This window comes from Toxorhynchites rutilus, chromosome 1 (assembly GCF_029784135.1).
Source record: "Toxorhynchites rutilus septentrionalis strain SRP chromosome 1, ASM2978413v1, whole genome shotgun sequence".
NCBI classification, from domain to species: Eukaryota; Metazoa; Arthropoda; class Insecta; order Diptera; family Culicidae; genus Toxorhynchites; species Toxorhynchites rutilus.
The window spans coordinates 128,401,949-128,423,441 of NC_073744.1; the positions used below are offsets into that span (position 1 = coordinate 128,401,949).

At 37.8% G+C, this 21,493-nt stretch overlaps 1 protein-coding gene across 10 annotated transcripts in view; it reads right to left on the minus strand.

Annotated features, from left to right (window-relative positions):
- Positions 1-791: 791 nt before the first annotated feature.
- LOC129762334 (gastrula zinc finger protein XlCGF8.2DB-like) overlaps positions 792-21,493 on the minus strand; it is a 45,608-nt gene continuing 24,906 nt past the window's right edge. For 4 of the 10 annotated variants that reach the window (XM_055760576.1, XM_055760558.1, XM_055760534.1 and 1 more), the window contains one exon: positions 7,274-7,401. Coding sequence is in view for 5 of the 10 variants with exons in the window: in XM_055760541.1 (XP_055616516.1) it covers positions 926-1,014; positions 1,072-1,155; positions 1,211-1,294; positions 1,351-1,434; positions 1,491-1,574; positions 6,234-6,317; positions 6,374-6,457; positions 6,514-6,597; positions 6,654-6,737; positions 6,793-6,876; positions 6,956-7,401 (1,291 nt within the window). In the remaining 5 variants the exon portion in view is untranslated. Of the gene's footprint in view, positions 1,015-1,071; positions 1,156-1,210; positions 1,295-1,350; positions 1,435-1,490; positions 1,575-6,233; positions 6,318-6,373; positions 6,458-6,513; positions 6,598-6,653; positions 6,738-6,792; positions 6,877-6,955; positions 7,402-7,789; positions 7,978-21,493 lie in introns of those variants that run through there. The other 6 variants (XM_055760598.1, XM_055760541.1, XM_055760591.1 and 3 more) reach the window with 5 other exon arrangements.

The window sequence follows — 21,493 nt, forward strand, 5'->3', positions numbered from 1 at the left end:
GAACCAAAATCCCTTCATTAATTGAGGAGGTATTAGCGTTGGAAAACTGAACACATTTTCACACCGAAATATTGAAATGGGCCTCCATATTGAACGGTTAGACGTAGTCCTACGTCAAAAATCAAGTTACCTGTCATGTCTATATACACTGTAGGGAGGCTCGAAAATTTGCTGCGATAAAGTATTCTCGTTGAGCCACGTTTCGTTGAGTATGTATGCATCGTAGGATGCATCCGAACAAGCACGATGCCAGTCGAAGATGTGAGTGTTCATCCCACCGACGTTCTGATAGAATAAAGTCAGCTGTTCATGTACGAGAGGGAGATTCTTACAAAAAAAAAGTTTTTACCCATCTGTGCGTTGTGCGTTCCTTACCAACGAAAGCATGATGGGTGCATGCACGGATTTTATAAAAATGGAAAAAATGGAACTTTCGCTCTCGCCACAACCAAATTGGTGGAATTGCACTACGAACTACTGCTCCATCCACCGTATTCTCAAGATTTGGCCCCGTGCGACTTTTTTTTTGTTTCTTAACATGAAAAAGTCACTCGCCGGGCAGAAATTTGAGTCGAATGAGAAGGTCATCGCCGCCACGGTGGCCTACGTATTTTTCAGATGGATTAAAGAAGTTGGAGCTTCGCTGGGTAAGGTGTAACGAGCCAAAAGAAGACTATGCTGAGAAATAAATCGCCACTTTTCCAAAATTTTTGTTTTTTTTTGTAGGCTAAGTACTTATCGGACTGCCCTCGTAAGGCTCCTCTAATGAAAGACCTACGTAGATTCTGCATATTTTTATTTTTTGTAAATTCTAAAAAATCTTTTGGTCTAGCTCAATGATTATTTGTCAACAGCTTTCAGTGACAAAGAAACGTTCAGCTGGTTTCGCATGATGAGGTTATAGGACTGGTTATAAGTGTCTCTTCTACTTGGTGTGTAATCGCATGTGCTGTTGGACCGACTGTTTATACTTGAATGCTTTCGGGCAATGTGGACAAGAATAGGGGTGTTCTTCTAAAAAGGAATAATCTGTTGAATCTTGTTCATCGTTATGAAACATTCTTTACCAACCCCTGTGAATTCGGAGATGTTGTTGGAGCCCTGAAGAACGCTGGAACGTTTTCGAACAATGTGGACAAGAATATGGACGATCATCTGAAAAAAGAAGATTTTGTTGAACGGTCCAAAGTTGAAAACAATCTATACCTACCCGTATGAGTTCGAATGTGAAATTTGAGCGCCGAACGTTGTCTACACGTCTTCGGGCAATGTGGACAAGAAAAGGGACGTTCGCCTGTAAAGGTAGGACTTAGCTAAATGGTTCTTTAGAGTAAAACATTATTTACAGACCCGTATGAATTCGAATGTGGGCTCGGAGTGCTTTAGGATTCTTAAACGCTTTCGGACAATGTGGGCAAGAATATGGACGTTCACCTGTAAAGTAATGACCCTGCTGAATGATTCATTAGAGTAGAATATTCTCTACCAACCCGTATGAATTCGAATGTGTTCTTGAAGCCCTGGAGACCTCTTAAAAGCTCTCGGACAATGTGGACAAGAAAATGGAAGTTCATCTGCAAAGGAATGACCGTAGTGAATGATTAATTATAGGCGTCATGCACAAATTACGTAACGCATTAAGGGGGGATGTTTGATTGTGGTTGCGTTACCTAATGTGACATAGGTGGAGGGGAGACTTCGATTCTTGAACCGAATGAGATGTGTTTCCTAAACTAAGATGATAAACCCCGTGTTGTGGTGGGCTTCGCAGCAACCAACAACCAGGCCCCGCTATTAATGCATTTCGCGTTAATCTCCCGGATCGTGATGTTGTGGTGGCTGCTAAACATGAGCTTATTTCATCTGTTATCACAGGATGCAGAAAAGCCACCTTGTTCATGCTAAAGCAGCTGGATACAGTGGCCCAACGTACGTTGCAGTTAGTTCAGGAAGGCACTGTTCTTCAAACGCATTATCTCTATCTTGGCTCGTTAATAACAACTGACAACAGCCGTCAAATTCGAAGACGGATAGTCAATGGAAGTCGCGCCTACTATAGATTTCGCAAATCCTTTAGTTTCAGCAACCTCCGACCTCTGACGAAGTGTACCATGTATAAATCCCTGATTCGACCGGTTGTTCTCTATGGGCACGAAGCATAGACAATGCTCAAAGAGGACACACGAGCACTTGGTATCTTTGAACGTCGAGTGCTTAGAACAATATACGGTGGTGTACAGGAAAACGGAGTATGGAGAAGCAGAATGAACCACGAACTGGCGTAATTCTACTGCGAACCCAGCATCCAGAAAGTCGCCAAGACTGAATGAGTGCGTTGGGCAGGGCATGTTGCAAGATTGCCGGACAGTAGCCGATGGAAGCAAGATGAAAAGGAGCCTAGCGGGCAAAGGGTTGGATCAGATGAAGTAAGACTTCACAGGAATCGGTGTGGCCGGGAGTTGGAGAACTGTAGCTATAAACCGAGTTCATTGGCGAAACAATGTTATGGATAATCTCTTCATGAGATGTAGTATCATTGTAACATAGATAAAGGAGTTGTTTTTAAGCAGCACTAGTCCATTATCCAGTCTCGTCAAGACCACTTGCTTTGTTGATAGACATTTTTCCAGAACCGGTAGGAGCGATGCTTCAACAGCTTTCCGATGCGTCATGGTAGCCGCTTGGTTTATGAAATATTTTCGGTATCTTCTCGAAGGTTGCAATTTCATAATTTTCACTGATCCATTTACAAACGCACTGTCTAGCAATTCGCCAAGCAGATTGCCGCACGCATTCAGAATTTGTCTCAGCACATCTACTATGATATTTCAATGAAAAAGACGGGTGGGTAATGTCAAAAGAGTTTGAAAAAACATATTTAACCAAGGCTGTTTAAATATGTTTTTTCAAACTCTTTTGTGAAAGGTGATCCTGAAAAGCATCAATGGATTCATTCTTGTTTTCGCGATGTCGAAATTTGTGTCCTCATTTTGCTGATGCACTTTCCTACACAAATTAAATGCAGCCACATGCAATCAGTATCATTACTGTGTGCTGGATCGATTTCAGGAAAGCGATCGGTTACGGTTGGCTATTGGATGACAATAAAACGAAAACTCGTTGATCGTTGCTGATGATATACGTGGAACAGTAGCCTTAAAGTCTTCGTAGGCTGCAAACAAACAGTGTATGGTCGTGAAGAGACCTGATAATTTATTAGAGAACCTGTCCCACTTTAGTTTTTGTTTATTCGAAAAATTTCCGGGGAGTTCAACATCGCCCAAATTAAGTTAGTAAATAAGAACTAAATGTAAACATTAAGGGGGACCCCGGTTTGAAAAATCGAAAAAATCGAATTTTTGTTTCTTTGCATTTTTGGGAATCTTATGCCCTCAGAAATGTTGTCCTAAAAGGATTTTTCGATATTTGATTTCGTTGGAAAGTTACAGCCAAAAGCATGAAGTCACCTCAAGGATACAGTATTCCTGTATGAATTTTTAAACGCGTTTTTCTCGAAACCATGTTTTTTCTATTGGTGGTATCAATATCTCGGGATCTACTCGACCGATTTGGACGAAATCTTTTATCAGCATGTAAAAAATCAATTATCTAGAACGTTACATAGCCGTTCTTTGATATCTCATATTTTCGATTTGTTATGGGTTTCTAAACAGCGATTTTTCATAAAAAATAACTCATTTTTAACAAAAATGGCCGCAATTTTGGCAATTTTTCGAAATTTTAAAAATTGCTATGTAACGTTTCAGGTATTGTCCTAAAGTTTCAAAATATTCATTGGGTTTCGTTCTGCGACACCCGGTTGCTTCAAAACCGATATCACCAGCAAGGTACCGATTTTCAGACAACGTCTACACATCCAGCTGTCACGAGCGTAATAATCATTATTCGTACACCCAAAAAATGGAAAATACATCTTCAAACATACCTTAAACAATAACCAAAATACCCGAGCATTTCACTTTATTCTTAACATCCGCCAAAAATTCACGAAAATTCATTATTTTCCGACCTTCCAGACAGGGGTCCCCCCTTTATTTAAATAGAAGTACTGATCCAATCGGGCCGGGGCTCAGTGGGGCCGTTCTGAAAAAAGACGGTCAAAAATCTTTTCTCGTCTTACCTTACATTTTAGAGGCGGGTGTCTTCAGAAAAGTTGTTCAAAATGTTGATTCGGAAAATTTGACGGTTCTATTTAAACATTTACTAAGTTACAGTGAAAAATTAAAAAAAAACTAACTTTTTATATTTACGAGATAGTTGAGTTATGTTTTCAGCAACATTGTAGAGCTATAAATTTCACGAAGTTTTGCTAAAGATACATAATATCTATGTATCGGTCCTTCAGAGATATAACTGTTTTTCTAGGGAGACTATCTCAAAACTAGTTTTTTTTAACTTAAGTTATACCTTAATTATATTATATCAACTCAACATGTTTCACAAAGTTTTATAGAACATGAAAATACATAACTTTGCTGAAGACACTATTAGTGTTAAATGACACCATTGCGATGTACAGTGGTTACAAAGCAAAAATATGTCACTTTCATTCATTAAATTATTCATAAATGTGCACGTATGTGCATCAATACTCAACGTCATTTTGTTCGTCAGAGTTTGGAGTATACGGCAAACTACTCTTCGAACGCGGGAACTCTCAGGAACATCACTTTTTATACCAATTTTTACAGCGCAATTTATTCTTTTTTCTTCATACTTTATATACTATTGATGTTCATTTGCATTAGAGCCCCCGCAGACTACAGACTGACTTGTCGACCGATAGTTCGGTCGGCTTCTTAATCAGTATGCATGTGCGCACATTACACCGAATCAGTTGGGTCGGTTTTTGCACCAGTCGGCCGATCCGACCAAACTGTCGGCTGAAAAAAAGTCTGTAGTGTGCGGGGGCTCTTATATGAATTTTATTTCTGATTTATATGAATTTATAAATCAAATTTGAGTGATTTGGCAGTAGTTGTATTGCAGTTGCAACTGCAATAATTAATTCAACTTCAGCATACTACCCCCGTATGCTGAAGTTGAATTAATTCTTGCACTTCGTTTCGTATTTTTACTGACTGGTGACGAACACCAATACAATCGCAACAAAATAAAAATTCGTTCCTGCTGTTGCCGTTGTTTCCGCTGCCACTTCTGCCACTTCTGTCTCTTCTGTTCTCTTCTGCTACCGCTACATGCTAGAACAATGGCCTTAGCATACCAGTTCTGCTTCGCGGTTAGAAAATGAATTATGTTTTCGGAAAGCTACTGCCAAATCTATTCGATTCGATTAACGGTGGAATCACAAAGGGAGTGACTCTACCGTTAATCGAATGTATTGATTCTTTGCTTGTGTTCCGCTGAGTGGAGGTGATCTGGCGTAGTGGTAACATCCGTACTTCTCACGCTAAGCATTACGAGTTCAATTCTCACTCACGACATTTTCCCAAAAATGGAAGTGGAAAAGAAGAACCAGCCAAAAGTGTTGAAAAGCACTATAATACAAAAAAAATACTAGAGTTGAAAGCGTTGGAAATCTTTCATTTTTTCCTACTCGTTCAATGCTTAGATTTTCGTTATACCCCTCTTTATCTTCCGTTTAGACGTAGTCCTACGTCAAAACTAATGTCGACACCATACCATCGTCATCGTCTCAATGACAAATTGGGCAATTTGACTCTAAGTTTGAAATTTTGAAACAAATTTGGTAACACCAACAGTGTTTACATTCTAAATTGGTTTAGTTCGATCTGGTTCGAACGAAACCAAAGATACTTTTTCCGAACACATTCGAACGAAAGCAGATACGACCGTTAACAAGAATGTGGCCGCGATGACACTACTTGCAGCTTCTTATGAAAATGTGGCTGCGCGAAACGCATGCAACGAAACGCAGTAAACAACTGGATAGAATTTTGTTGGTGTGGTTACATTGCTTCCCCTTTGCTTCGTTCGAATTCGCCACCTTCTAGTGAACAAAGTTGTTTTTCTTCGTCAGTTATCGTGCAATCAAATTTTCGTACGTACTCCGATCCAATGTTACCTCGGCCTAAGATTGTATATGGAATCGTGAGACAAATCACAAAATATATCGATCAAAATATAAATATATCAGTGAGAGAACTAAGAATATCCAAAGAGTCCAAAAATTGAATTTTTATCGTTACGTAATTTGTGAACCACACCATAGTAAAATATTCATTACTAACCCGTATGAATTTGGATGTGCGCTCGAAGTCCTGCACTGTTCCTAAACGCTTTCGAACAATGCGGACAAGGATAGGGACGTTCACCTACAGAGGAATAACCCTGCTGAATGATTCATTGAAGAAAAATATGCTCTACCAACCCGTATGAATTCGAATGTGTTCTTGGAGGCCTGAAGAACGCGTAAACGCTTTCGGACAATGTGGACAAGGAAATGGAAGTTCACCTGAAAAGGAACGAACGTAGTGAATTATTCATTATGGTAAAATATTCATTACCAACCCGTATGAGTTCTAATGTGACGTTTGAGTACCGAAAGTTGTCTAAACGTCTTTGGACAATGAGTACAAGAAAATGGAAGTTCACCTGCAAAGGGAAGACTTTGCTGAATGGTTCATTACAGTTAAACATTATTTACTAACCCGAATGAATTCGAATGTGTTCTCGGAGTGTTGTAGGCCTCGTAAACGCTTTTGGACAATGTGGACAAGAATAAGGACATTCACCTGCAAAGGAATGGTTCTGCTGAATAGTTTATTAAAAAAAGTTTTTTTAACCAACCCGTATGAGTTCTAACGTGCAATCGATGTCCGTATTTTGAGCGAAATGTTTTGTCACACTTTTCACATTTTAACAAGTTTTCCCCTGAAATATATCAGTATAATTATTGTTTAGAAAATTAAATCACATTTACATCCGTGTGTAACCGTGTCGTCTTTCCTACCTTTATGACGGGTCGAAGCAACCGGAATGATTGATGTATTGTCGTCTTCTTCGTCCATTTTGTTTATAAAGAATACCTCTCCGTTTTCTCCCTTGATTTGCATTTCGGCTTTCTGTTCAATTGACTCCGAATTCGCTGTTTGGTCTGTCTCAACAACGCTATCATTTTCCGACAGCTCGTGGTTATCAATCATTAACTCCGGTTCCATCTTAATGTCCGTCGGATTGACGTTGGGCAAAATTTGGAAGCAACTCTCGTAAATGCTATGGAGGCTTATAAATTCTTGGCGACATTTGTCGCACGTGGGATAACTGCTCAACCGAGAAGTGGAACGGCCCAATTTCTGCAGGATAATTTTTTGTTTCTGATTTCGAAGGTGAGTGAGGAGCAGTACATGACGAAATTCCTCATTGCATATATTAGAGCAAAAACTGCATTGGTCGCTACTAAAATAGAATGTAATCAGTGACATTTCACATTTCATATTTCATATTATATTTAACGATTACGATATATGTGCGGATTATAGATTATGGATCGACTGAGCAACAATTATCAGTTAAGCCATATCAAAGACACTGATATGCGGAAATGTGGTCGTACGAATTGTATGCAATAGTGAAAGTCAGTGCTTGGATTTTGAATGAACTGAATATGAGCCAATGCCCTTCATTCGTTTTCCCATTAATGAACGGTGCTCCCTTTGAACCATCCAACACTCGGTGCCAAGCGAATTGCCTTGATTCACTGCCACCGACATTCGAAGCTTGTATTTTAAACGAGGTGCTTGAGCATTCTAAGCTCATTCTTTCTTCTATTCGTTATGATACCTACTTGCGTCATCCACGCGCAACTGTTAACTAAATACAGGCGCTTGTGCTCTCTTAGCGGGCTGTGGACGAGTCTTGGCTGCACGTATGGTGCACGCGAGGAGAACTGAATTGAAGCATTTTTCTGGTTTCGCATTTTTTTTATTTACAGCAAACTACTAGGCTTAAACGTGAAGTTTATAAAACTTTCAATGTCATAATGTTTTGATTGAACGTTACGTATCTTATATATATATATATATATATATATATATATATATATATATATATATATATATATATATATATATATATATATATATATATATATATATATATAAGTTAACGACGAAACTGCAAACCCAACTTGGAAACAAACGCCAACCGCCCCAAGCGTGTATCTCGCTTCATCAGCTGCATCAAACCTCCCACGAATAAACATCCCGTCAGTAACGCGGCCAGCCAACCAGCCAGCCGTTCAACTATCAACGAATAACGCACAATCTGATATTCCGTCAACAAGGTGTCATATTCCGCCAGCTACCCAACTATCGATGGAATGCGCAGCGAGACCGTTGTATGCTTAGTTTAGTAAACAAGATTAGGGAAGTTATAAAAAGGCTTCAACAACTTGAATGAAGAGAATTATTTGTTTATTTGTTTAGATATAACATTCATCTGACATTATAGTAGTAAACGTCGAGGAACGTAGTCGAGTAGTGTTTTTTTAAAAATCCCAAAAGGCCATCGAAGGTCTTGAGTTATATATATATATATATATATATATATATATATATATATATATATATATATATATATATATATATATATATATATATATATATATATATATATATATATATATATATATATTATATATATATATAATATGAAACTTGAACTATTACTGTTAGTTCAAGTTTTCTATTTATTATAACAAGTTAATCTACCTAACAAGGGTTTTAGGTTTGAATTATCTCCACTGAAATAGGTTTATCAGAAATCATCATAATTTTTGAACTTCAATAGTTGGACTATGTTGTTTGATCTAGGAATGTATCACCGATTACAATTTTCCTTAGATTTTTCAACTGGAAACTGGAAACTGGAAGAAAATATTTATTGCACCTGTAGTATATCAGTGTGGCTGATTATAAAACACGTATCATGAATTTATTTGGCAAACACTGTTCAATTGCTGTCACAATGATAAATTCCCAGATAAAATATTACGTAAAATAGTACGACCGTCGTGTGTTTCGTTTGCATTGACGTAGGACTACGTCTTTCATTTCTATACTGGGGTGTAAGTTCAAAGTTTCGAAAACGAAAGTGTTACGCCGGAGAACGAGATTTTGAGCGTTAATAGCTCCTAAACAACTGAACGAAATGGTATGATAGACACTTCATTCGAAAGATAAAATGTCTACGCGTTCTATGCTTGTTACTTCTTGATCAAAAAACTTGTTTCAATAGCCTTAAAACAGCTTTCAATACAGGCTATTGAAATCACACCAATCGGTATAAAAGGGAGTGTCGCTCGGAAATCCGCTCAGTTTGAATTGCGCAACGATTGAGGTACCATCGCTGGAATGAATGGATGTTTCCCTAACACAGACTTCAAAACCTTGGAGTTTGGTAAAACTGGCATTGCAAAATAGATGCAAGCAGCGGGTACTTTTGTACAGATTCCGAAACCAACAAGTTGGGAAAATCGGCATTCCAGATCTCGGCAGTACTTTTATACCCCCATGCATCCGGAATTCGTTTTGCAAACACGGTCTACAAAAGCGGGTTCAAATGCAAAGTTTTAGCTCGGTTATTAAAGACTGCATATCCCTTCATGTCGCCAGCTCACTGAACTTCTACGCGTACCGTTTGATGATCAGGCAAAATGTTGATAATTGTTTGCTGCGATAATCACCCTTCGACCCGTTACAATTTCCTTTTACTATAAATTACAAAACAAAAATTATTTTCAGACACAATTCTCGTTTAAGATTCTTCAAGCATTTGGAGATAAAATGCTTCTCCGTTGCATGGATGTTTGATACAGAGAATATTACAAAATAAAGACAGCTCAAATCGGACCATCCCTTCTTCGGGTTTTCCACTTACCAATAGATTTTGCCTTACATTTTTATTTATATAGATTAGAACAAAACCATTCCTACTAATAGTTCTCTTAGGCATGGTAGAGTTTGATGAAAAGCACAACTTGACAAACCTTACCAAAAAAAGTTGGTTTGCTATTTGGTTAAATACACAGTAGACAACGTAGTCGCTTCTGGAAATTCACAATTTGTCAACTACATGAAACACATAACTAAAAAACAGGAAGTGGGTTATAACTGTGGTATAACCGTAAGGGTGACGTAGGACTATCTTTGATTTAGTGATCATTTATCTTTAGTTGCTTCTGAATCAATTCTGAATGAATGAATAAATGAATATCTGGGGGACTTCGAAAATGAGAGCGTTACATTGAAGGCACAATATTCAGCAAAAAAAGCAGTCACACGAAAGTTGTATAATACATAATACGTTGCTTGTATTGTGATATGATTTGTATTACATTTCCAATAGACAAAATAACTGTTGCATAAAATCAGTCTACATATTTTTTGCATTCGATCATCCTTTCTCACAACACCCATTTCTCGTTTGAGAAATTGTTGAGTAAACATCGTTTGCCAGTGCGCGTAGAACGGGAATTCCTTCTTAGGATTCATTGCACCTCTAATAAATTACCGAAAGACGTGGTCTTACGTTGATCGCACTTGATTGAAAAATCACAAAACCAAATGTATTTGGTTGCAGTGTTGTATGGATAGAAAACATTAAAATAAACTCTTTCGCATGAATGTATTTTTCAATTCCCAGGGGAACTGGTAGATTATTTTCCAGCAACGATGATAGCAACGAGGGTTCCGCGCGTGTATGTGTGTGTGGTGGCTGCTCCGATGTTTCAAGCGGAACCGTGGCATCACTCTCCTCCTGATGGATTCCCTTCTGGCCTAAGGTGCACAAACAGGCTCCTGGTGACACCGTTCATCACGCTTTCATGGTAAACGAAGTTAACTTCACCACAACAGCGACAACATGCTCCAATCGCTATTCAATTATAACTGAGTGGGTTTACGAGCGGCGCTCGCTTATATACCGATTGGTGATTTCAATAGCCTGTTTTGAAAGCAATTTTAAGACTATTGAAATAATTTTTTGGATGAAAAAGTAACAAGCATATAACGTGTAGACATTTTATCTTTCGAATGACGTGTTTATCATACCATTTCGTTCAGTTGTTTAGGAGCTATTAACGCTCAAAATCTCGGTCTCCGGCGTAACGCTTTCGTTTTCGAAACTTTGATTTTACACCCCGGTATAGAAATGAAAGACGTAGTCCTACGTCAAAACTACTTGAAAATAGCGAATAAGTCAATTAGAGAAAACAGGGATTTATCTGTTGAAAATCACGACGAGGATGATGATCATGATTAGCTTGAAACTATTATTGATGATATCAATATGCGTAAGATATAAATGAGAAATAAAAAGTTTAGTATGTATATTAGAAATTTCGGAACTGTATCAAACGCTGTTGAAAATTATATAGAAACTGCTATATGCGATATCCAGATCAACAACGACATACTGCTTCGCATAGTAGTTTTAAAAAAAATGATTTTATTTCAAGCATATATTATTTTCCAAGAGTACAAATATCTGTTATCTAAACATATAATTTTTAAACGACTTGTTAATAAAACTTGTCACTATAGATGCGCATCAGAAAATACATTACATCGTTGTTATTACACGATATCCCTAAATTCGATTTCAGAAAGTTTTGAGGTAAGTTCACCACGAGCTTTATTCACGTGAAAACATTCTTCGTACAGCGAAATACAGCAAATACGTACAGTGTTGTCTACGGTGAACTTTCTGATGGAAGAAGTAATACTACATATCAATCCAGTATATAACGTTTGATGGTTAAGTTATGAAATATCATTAAGGAATAGAATAGAGAATGAAAATATCTTATAATTTATCAAACATTGCATCGCTCACCCATTCATCATATTATATTTACACAAACTTAGATTCAAAACATGATAGAGCGCCTTATGAACCTGCTTCAAAATAATGTCGACGATATGAATACAAAAAGTGCGACACACGGGTCGCGCGCATTTCTAAAATATAGGTTCTAGCGGGCTCCAATGAAATACGCTTGAGGAATTATTTGCATTCAAATTCAGTAGCATCCCATGAATCTAAATGATTCAACGACAAACCGGCCCGTGGATCTCAAATGCTACTGAACCAAATATACTGCTTACAGCCTACGTTAAGGAGATAAAAGAGAATTGCTAGACCAGTGGTTTTCAACCTTTTTTGCTCCATTCCCCCCTTTACGAAAATCAATCCTACTTCTTCCCCTATCAGTGTTTTGTAAGAAAGTATGCAACATTTCAGTAAAATAATGAAAAATACAAACAGTTCACAAGTTATGTTCGCAAAAAAATTGATTTTATACTTGTATCTGATTACAAAAAAGGTATATAAAGTCTGTCAAGTCAGTATGATACGTGCGCCTGAACGATTTCGGCCAAAATGGTAATTCTTGAGCAAGGATGGAAAACAAGGGAGCATGATGTGATTTACGATTAATCGCAAACTGCACAGATCGTAATCTGTGCAAACTGCGACTAACTATTAATCCTCACCCATCATAACCAAATGATTTTCTCTTGGTAACTCTGAGTTGACCAAAGCATTGCTAGACTGAAACTAGTTCGAATAATTGAGTTACTCTCCTTCCTCGTTTTGCTTTCAACTCCTAACAAGAATTTGCTCCATGGGAATGAGTGTCTCTATGACGTACGATTCTCGCTCTCTCATCCGGGCGTTCAATTTTCCTTTCCGAGCGCGTTTACTTCGATGAAACTGGGTAAAATAAAAAAATGCGCTACAGCAGATAGGACGACTTTAATGTTTCATGTTTCACGGAGGATTTCTCAGATGGTGTTTAAATTAATCAAGAGACTACAAACAATAATCCCTCTCAAATCACTAATTTTATGAGTTAATGTAAATGCGTTATTGGCCAAGGCTTTTACGACATCGAACACGTGGTCTTGCGAGATATATTTTTCCGCCTGCCCAAATACAGACCACTTTTTTCGGGGCCGAGTAAACTGGTGTCTAGAAAAGACCTTGATTACCTTGAATTAATAAAAAAACATAAATTAGCGCAAATATGTCAACATGTGTTTTTTTTTGTTTAAGCACGTAAATATTTGCTCATAATTTTTTTGGATTGTGGCACTCTACATAATTTGTATGCAGATAGACTATCCACAGTTTGTGGGGGAATGGAATACTCATACAACTCAAATGGATAATGATTATCTGCTATCACAAAGCTGAGAAATTTTTTGACGTTTTGTTTTACTATTGATTCATTCAAAAAAAAAGCTTTATTTTTAAATGTTTTCTTATCCTGAGACTGGCTCACCATATTGCACTGCTACTAAAACCGTAGGCTAACTTCAAGGATATTTTTTATTCATTTTCGGCGAATAATCAATAGAGTACCGTGTTATGAAACATCAGAATAATAGCAAAAACAATATTACGATCATAAGGTGTTGGACAGGTTATTCCAGACGACATTGGAATATATTCCATCTGATCATCTTTATAAAGGTTAATGACCTTCAAAGGATAAATTTATCTTGGGCACATTGAATTGATGTTCATGACTTCCAGTCGGACGTTTATTCGCTCTGATAATAATTGTGTGGTCCTCACAAAGCATATATTCCAATGCCGTCAGTTCACTGAAATTATTCGCATACCGTTTGATGATAAGGTAGGATGTTGATAATCATTTGCTGCGATACCTATTGTTCCAACAGTATTCATTCGACAATATGAAGACTGAATACCTGAAATTAACCAGATTCTACCATGCAAATCTGCGGTCAAAGCAGTATGTACACTTGAGAGATGCAACAAGTTTGAAGGGATATAAAAAAACATTAGTCGTTCGACAAATCTACTGCCACATATGTCGGAAGTCCACGATACATGAATATCATACGTCCATACTATTTCATTACATTTATTCGCAACGAAGAACGTAACCACACAGAATTGAATTAATCAAATATGTGATCCGTTTTATCTACAAAATAAAAAAGGGTCTGAAATTCAATCGAATTCGAAAGGTGTTTCGTGAAGTCACTAATTGAATTACTGTTGGAAAAATTATTTGGAGAGAAATGTGAATGTTCAGAATTATTGGAATCTAAAAACGATTCTGGGCGGGATGAGATTCGCCCAAATCTGCTGGTAATAAAATTAATCAATTGCATCCATTACCCGTCTGCTGTTTATCGGGCGGGAGACGACAGCAAAATAAAATCGACACGAGACTGAGTCAGTCACTCACACTGCGGACAGTGCAATAGAGAATTAAAAATCCCTCGATGAGTGTCGTAGGATTTCAGTTGATCGTCTCGTGTTACACTTTCCGATCAAGAACTCATCATCCGCTCTATGGAATGGGATTAATCGTTTGTGGCTTGCACTCACGATAAAACTTGAGTAGTAGAAGTAATGCTTCGAGAGTGCAAGCAGTGGGGATTCCGCTTTCATATTGCTTTTTTGAGATCTTGGTAGCTCACCGTTCCAAGTATTCTCTCTGTGTACATATGAAGAATAAAAGAGCCTCGCCTGCTGGGGGTCATTTAAAAACATCCGACTAGAGGGATATACTTATTCATTGATCGTTGAATGTGATTTTTTACCATCCCTGTTCTTGAGAACGATTTTCGAAAAGCCCATCTCATGTCATCTTCGATTATTCCTTCACCTTTTTGTCATCATTCACTGACGAAAGTCTTTCAAACATTGTGAAGTTGTTCAATTGAACATTACATTTCAGATATGGAAATGTTCGTCGAGAATTGCAAATTTTAGCGTATCCAAAAAAGTTTTTGTGGCAATTTTTGCTAATCACTGTCATCTTCAAAGCGAAGTAAATTCCCTTGCCCATTTCCCCCCTTTTAATGACCAAATTCCCCACAGGTTGAAAATCACTGTGCTAGACTCTCTCGAAACATTCTCACGGCTTTTTAGCGTTACAAGTTCTTCAGTACATATGCATGGAAACAATCGTTCTCTCTTTTATTCTTCTAGTGGTATCCTCAGCGCAAACAGCAGTTGCTCGTTACATTAGTGTGAGAGCTTTAGAGCAACTGAACTGTTTTACGGTTGGTTCATTCAAAGTTGAATGAATGGTGAAAGTAAACAACCACATTAAATTGTATTGGTGTGGTTACATTGCTTCCTCCCTGCTTCGTTCGAATTCGTTAGCTTCTATCGAACAAAATTGTTCGTTTCTCTTCGTCAGTTATCGTACAATCAAATTTTGACGTAGGACTACGTCTAACCGGAAGATATAGGGGGTGAAATGGAGATCTAGGCACTGAACAAGTAGGAAAAAATGCAAGATTTGGAACGCTTATAACTCGAGCATTTCTCAATAGATCGCAAAGATTTTTGCATCAATTGATAGGAAATATATCTACGCATCTATCATAATGAATAACATTTCATTTTTCTTGAGATAAATAATTGAATAATTGTGAAATATCAAGCATTGTCAAAATGCACTATGTGCCCATTTTTGATTGGTCCATTTTGTGCTCCTCAAATCGTACCGACAAAAACGGGCAACCAGAGCAGCAGCGAAATAGAATAAAGCACGATTGGAAAGGAAAAAGAAAACAATAAACGAAACATTGGTCGCAGTCTCACACATGCGTAATTCTCGAGCCTGCCAGTCAGCTTAAAAATCCCCGCTCCGCTGCCGTAACGATCATTCTCATTCAAACCGTACACCACATCGGTTCGCATCACAACACATCAACAAACCAACCCAAGCAGCCATGTCTGGACATGGTAAAGGAGGAAAAGTGAAGGGAAAGGCAAAATCAATCCTACTTCTTCCCCTATCAGTGTTTTGTAAGAAAGTATGCAACATTTCAGTAAAATAATGAAAAATACAAACAGTTCACAAGTTATGTTCGCAAAAAAATTGATTTTATACTTGTATCTGATTACAAAAAAGGTATATAAAGTCTGTCAAGTCAGTATGATACGTGCGCCTGAACGATTTCGGCCAAAATGGTAATTCTTGAGCAAGGATGGAAAACAAGGGAGCATGATGTGATTTACGATTAATCGCAAACTGCACAGATCGTAATCTGTGCAAACTGCGACTAACTATTAATCCTCACCCATCATAACCAAATGATTTTCTCTTGGTAACTCTGAGTTGACCAAAGCATTGCTAGACTGAAACTAGTTCGAATAATTGAGTTACTCTCCTTCCTCGTTTTGCTTTCAACTCCTAACAAGAATTTGCTCCATGGGAATGAGTGTCTCTATGACGTACGATTCTCGCTCTCTCATCCGGGCGTTCAATTTTCCTTTCCGAGCGCGTTTACTTCGATGAAACTGGGTAAAATAAAAAAATGCGCTACAGCAGATAGGACGACTTTAATGTTTCATGTTTCACGGAGGATTTCTCAGATGGTGTTTAAATTAATCAAGAGACTACAAACAATAATCCCTCTCAAATCACTAATTTTATGAGTTAATGTAAATGCGTTATTGGCCAAGGCTTTTACGACATCGAACACGTGGTCTTGCGAGATATATTTTTCCACCTGCCCAAATACAGACCACTTTTTTCGGGGCCGAGTAAACTGGTGTCTAGAAAAGACCTTGATTACCTTGAATTAATAAAAAAACATAAATTAGCGCAAATATGTCAACATGTGTTTTTTTTTGTTTAAGCACGTAAATATTTGCTCATAATTTTTTTGGATTGTGGCACTCTACATAATTTGTATGCAGATAGACTATCCACAGTTTGTGGGGGAATGGAATACTCATACAACTCAAATGGATAATGATTATCTGCTATCACAAAGCTGAGAAATTTTTTGACGTTTTGTTTTACTATTGATTCATTCAAAAAAAAAGCTTTATTTTTAAATGTTTTCTTATCCTGAGACTGGCTGGAAAAAATGCAGCCATGTCTGGACATGGTAAAGGAGGAAAAGTGAAGGGAAAGGCAAAATCCCGCTCGAACCGTGTTGATCTGGAGTTCCCCGCAAGGGTAGCTAGGCCGAGCGCGTTAGTACCAGTGCACCAGTCCACCTAGCCGGCGTTATATAGTTTCGGCCGCCGAAGTGATCGAGTTAGCTGGTAAAGCTGCTCGCGACGATAAGAAAACCCGCATTCGGAACAGAACACATTCGGTTCTGTGGACATCAAGACAACAGGCAGTTGCAGCGAGGGGCGAGTGGCAAACGCAATCGCAAAACGGCATCAGGTAGCAGAAAAAAAAATTTGTTCTTTATAAAAACTGCTTTGGTGGCAAATCCAGAACAAGGCGGCATCGAGGGCGTTCGAAATTGTTTTTTTCAAAACCACGAGTACTAAGTTTTCTAAATTGGAACCATTCCATAAAACAAGGCGCTTTTCAGGGCCATTAAACCTTCCAAAAAAGAGTTTAGGAAATACAGTTCAATGCTTTCTAAAACAATATCCAAAATAATAATAAAACACAAATTGATTTTTTCATAATTTGTTTGCCAGGATATGATGAGTATGTGAATTTGGCAGTTGTTCTGAGCTTATTGATTTTCACCAATTCTTAAATTGCTTCTAGATTGAAAGTACAGTAATTTACACTTATCTCGACATTTAGCTAATTGGACGGACCAGTAATGCGACATATTTAGTTGGACATTTTTGTAAACATAGAGTTCGGGGTCCAAATTATGACCCCACATTGAAGGTCGACACTGTACCACTGTCATCGCAAATGTTCAATTACAGGTTAAAATTACCTCCAATCCGATACTGAGTGGTGGTAATGCGACGTGCCATTGAATGTAATTTACTGTAAAATATGTCACAAGCTGGATGGGAAGAAATTTTCCAACTGTGAAAGCTGTGGCGAGTGGCAAATGCAATCGCTAAACAGCTAGGTTTAGCCGAAACAATTAACTCTTTAGATTGAAGATAATTTTGTGATCCTGAAAAGGACCCTTTTTAGCCTGCATGTGAATCCAACGAGCGAACAAATCGTAATGAATGTATTTTTTTTGCCATCGCTCCCTTTTAACGCTCATTCGTTCGTCTCGTTGGACTCGCCCCTCTGGCTGAGTCTGCTGATTTGTCTCTATCCTGTGAGTGTGTACCGCTAGACTATAAAACACGCGGACCCCAAAAAAATATCTTATTTTCTTTCAAACCGTAAACCCGTGTGGTTGTACGGCATCGGCATCGTGGACGTAACAAAGGAGGACAAGTTAAGGGAAAGGCAAAGTCTCACTCGAACCGTGCAAGTCTCCAGTTCCCTGTTGGTCGCATTCACTGATTGCTCCGCAAGGGTAACTAGGCCGAACGGATTGGTGCCGGAGCACCAGTATACCTAACAGCGATTATAGAGTTTCGGCCGTCGGAGTGCTCGAGTTGGCTTGCAAAGCTGCTCACGACAATCAGAAAACCCGCAACAATCAGTTTCAGTGAGTGGCAAAGTGTTTCTCCGGCACGTCGCATCAAATGTAATTTACTGAACAACATGTCACAAGCTGGATGGGAAGAAATTTTCCAACTGTGAAAGCTGTGGCGAGTGGCAAACGCAATAGCTAAACAGGAAGGTTTAACCGAACAAGATGGGAATATCGAGTGATAACAAAAACACAACACCAAAGGTTCTTTTCAGAAACATCAACATATTCATGAAGAGTAAACAGTAAACTAATCCATTTTTAAGGTAGATAGGTAGGTATTCACGTAGGAGAAGAAAATAAAACAATATATTTAAAATATATATTTAACAAAAGCTGTCCCTTTTGTATAGTCCTACGTCACTCCGGTTATGTCCTCGACATTACCCACCCGTCTTTTCGTTCGTACTCCGAGCCAGTGTCACCTCGGCCTAAGGCCATGGTTCCATTGAATACGAATTTATAAGAACATTTCCCGCTAAATTTTTGAAATTGACCAACGCGAGCTTAAGGGGCTGTCCACATACTACGTGGACAATTTTAGGGAAGGTAGGGGGTATCAACATGGTCACGCTTGGGGTACAGACTATGTCCACGTGGACACGAAGAATAAATATTTTTTCAAATATAATCACCGATACATTCTAAATTTAAAAAAAAACTGTTCCGTATTCTAGAATTTTAAAACTCCGCCCAATCTGAGTTGAGTATTTCGTAATTATCAATAAACTGATTGAGTTGCCTGAGGATGCTTCATATATTTTTACTAAATGATAGGACTTCTTCACTGAAATCTGTTAGTTCGATATGCTCGACAGCGGGAGCTCTGGTCGGATGGTGCACGTTTCACCGGTAGAAATGTGGATGCTTGAACCTAAGGTCCACAGCGGAAACACTCTTAAGAATTAGTGTTGAACACAAGAAGAAACACGATGCGACAAGAATGGGGCCTGAAAACACACGGTTCGTATTTTATTTCACGTTATAACAGGAATTTACACATTTTTTCTGTTGTTACTGATTTTACTTCTGCCGGTAATGTTGCTCTTCTTCTCTTTAGTTATTATTTTGCTCATTTTTGTTGTTCTCTGCTTGACGGATGGAAAAATACTGGCGCTCATCGTTGCCAGGCTGCAATGCTAGCTGGCAGGAGAATCACAAAGAGGTGGGGGTTGCGATGGAATTACTCTCATTTCTTCAGAGACTGAACAGAAATCTGTATTCTGAAAATAACTCACGTAAGCTGTGAACAACCGAGCTATTTCATATGCTCCTATGACTTTTATAGTTACGGGCTATGCATATACGTTCATAACCAAAAACTTAAGGGGGGACCCCGTTCTGGGAAATCGGAAAAATCATATTTTTGTTTCTTGCACGCTTGGGAAGCTTATGCCCTCAGAAATGTTGTCCTAAAAGCATTTTTCGATATTTGATTTCGTTGAAAAGTTACAGCCAAATGTATGAAGTCACCTCAAGGGATATAGTATTGCTGTACGAATTTTAAACGCGTTTTTCTCGAGACCATGTTCTTTCAACTGGTGTTATCGATATCTCAGCATCTACTCGACCGATCCGACTGAAATTTTTTATCAGTATGTCAAAATGAATTATCTATAGCGCTACTTTGATATCTCATTTTTTCGATGTTTTATGAACTTCTAAACGGCGATTTTCCATGGAAAATAACTCATTTTTAACAAAAACGGCAGCCATTTTGGTAACTTTTCGAATTTTCAAAAACCCCTATGTAACACTTTAATTATTGTCCTAAAGTTTCAAAATATTCATTGCGATGCGTTCTGCGACATCCCGTTGCTTCAGAACCGATACCTCCAGCAAGATACCGATTTTCAGACAGCATCTACGGATCCAGTTGTCAACAGCCTAATAATCATTATTCGTGCACTCAAAAAACGGAAAATTCATCTTAAAATAAAGCTTAAACAATAACCAAAATACCCGTACACTTCACTATATTCTTAACATCCGAAAAAAAATCACGGAGATTCATTATTTTTCGACCTTCCAGACAGGGGTCCCCTCTTAAGGGTACACTATGGGAACTTGAAAGAATTAAAAAAAAATATTCCTGGCCTAAAATGTTCTCTGTGATGTCTACTTGTTTTTGTCCCAGGTTTGTCCGATGTTCCGTTCCAAAGTTACAAGCCAATTAGAGAACCTAAGTCTTTGCCTAAGGAACGCTGTTCCAAAATTTAAAACTCATTTTTCTCAAAACTAAGTTTTGCAAACTAGTGTGAGTTCTACCTCCGAAACGGCTAATCCGATTTTGATCAGATACTTTTTCCCAGATTCTCCACTAAATTTTCTGTCATCGTAAGTAGGATTTTTCTGAAAAATAAAATTTTGGTGAATGTTTTTATCTCGATTTTTGAGGCAAAAGCGCATTTTTTTACAAAAAAAAACGCCATCTCGTCAAAAATCAATATTTTGAAAAAATTCTACGTACGATGACAGTAAATATATCTAAGATTACGGAAAAAAATCATTGGTTGAAATCGGTCCACTAGAAAAACTTGTCAAACTCCCTCCAGTTTACAAGACCAAACCGTTCCAAACCGGTTGCGGCTATTCAGGGGACAGTCCAATTGACACCAATATAGTTTTTGTTTGTTTAGTAATAAATACCTAATAAAACTGTGATATCAGATAAACTATAGTAATTTATTTTCTCGTTGAAAAAAATCGCGAAAATCACACACTTTTGATTGATGTCCATAGTATACTACCCCCTTAAACAATTCCATAATGATTGAGTTTTCAGGATATTACGCATATGGTTTTTTCATGAAATATATTTTTTTACATTTTTTTTTTCTAATAGAATAAGTTAGTCTTACAATAAAAATGCAAAATTACGTGTAAAATCAATTTTTTGTACTACAGCGCGGACTCGATTATATAAAGTTTTTGATTTATTTTCACTGTATATAATCGAGTCAAAAACTTTTTTTATTTGTTTTTTTTTTGCATGTATTTTTCATTTTTTGAAAATAAAAGAGAAATTTGATTTTTGATTCATTCCCTTAAAGTCAGAAAACCTCTTTCTCACATGAAAAAAAATAAATTTATCCAGATTCTCTCAGGAGGTGATAGACGATCCT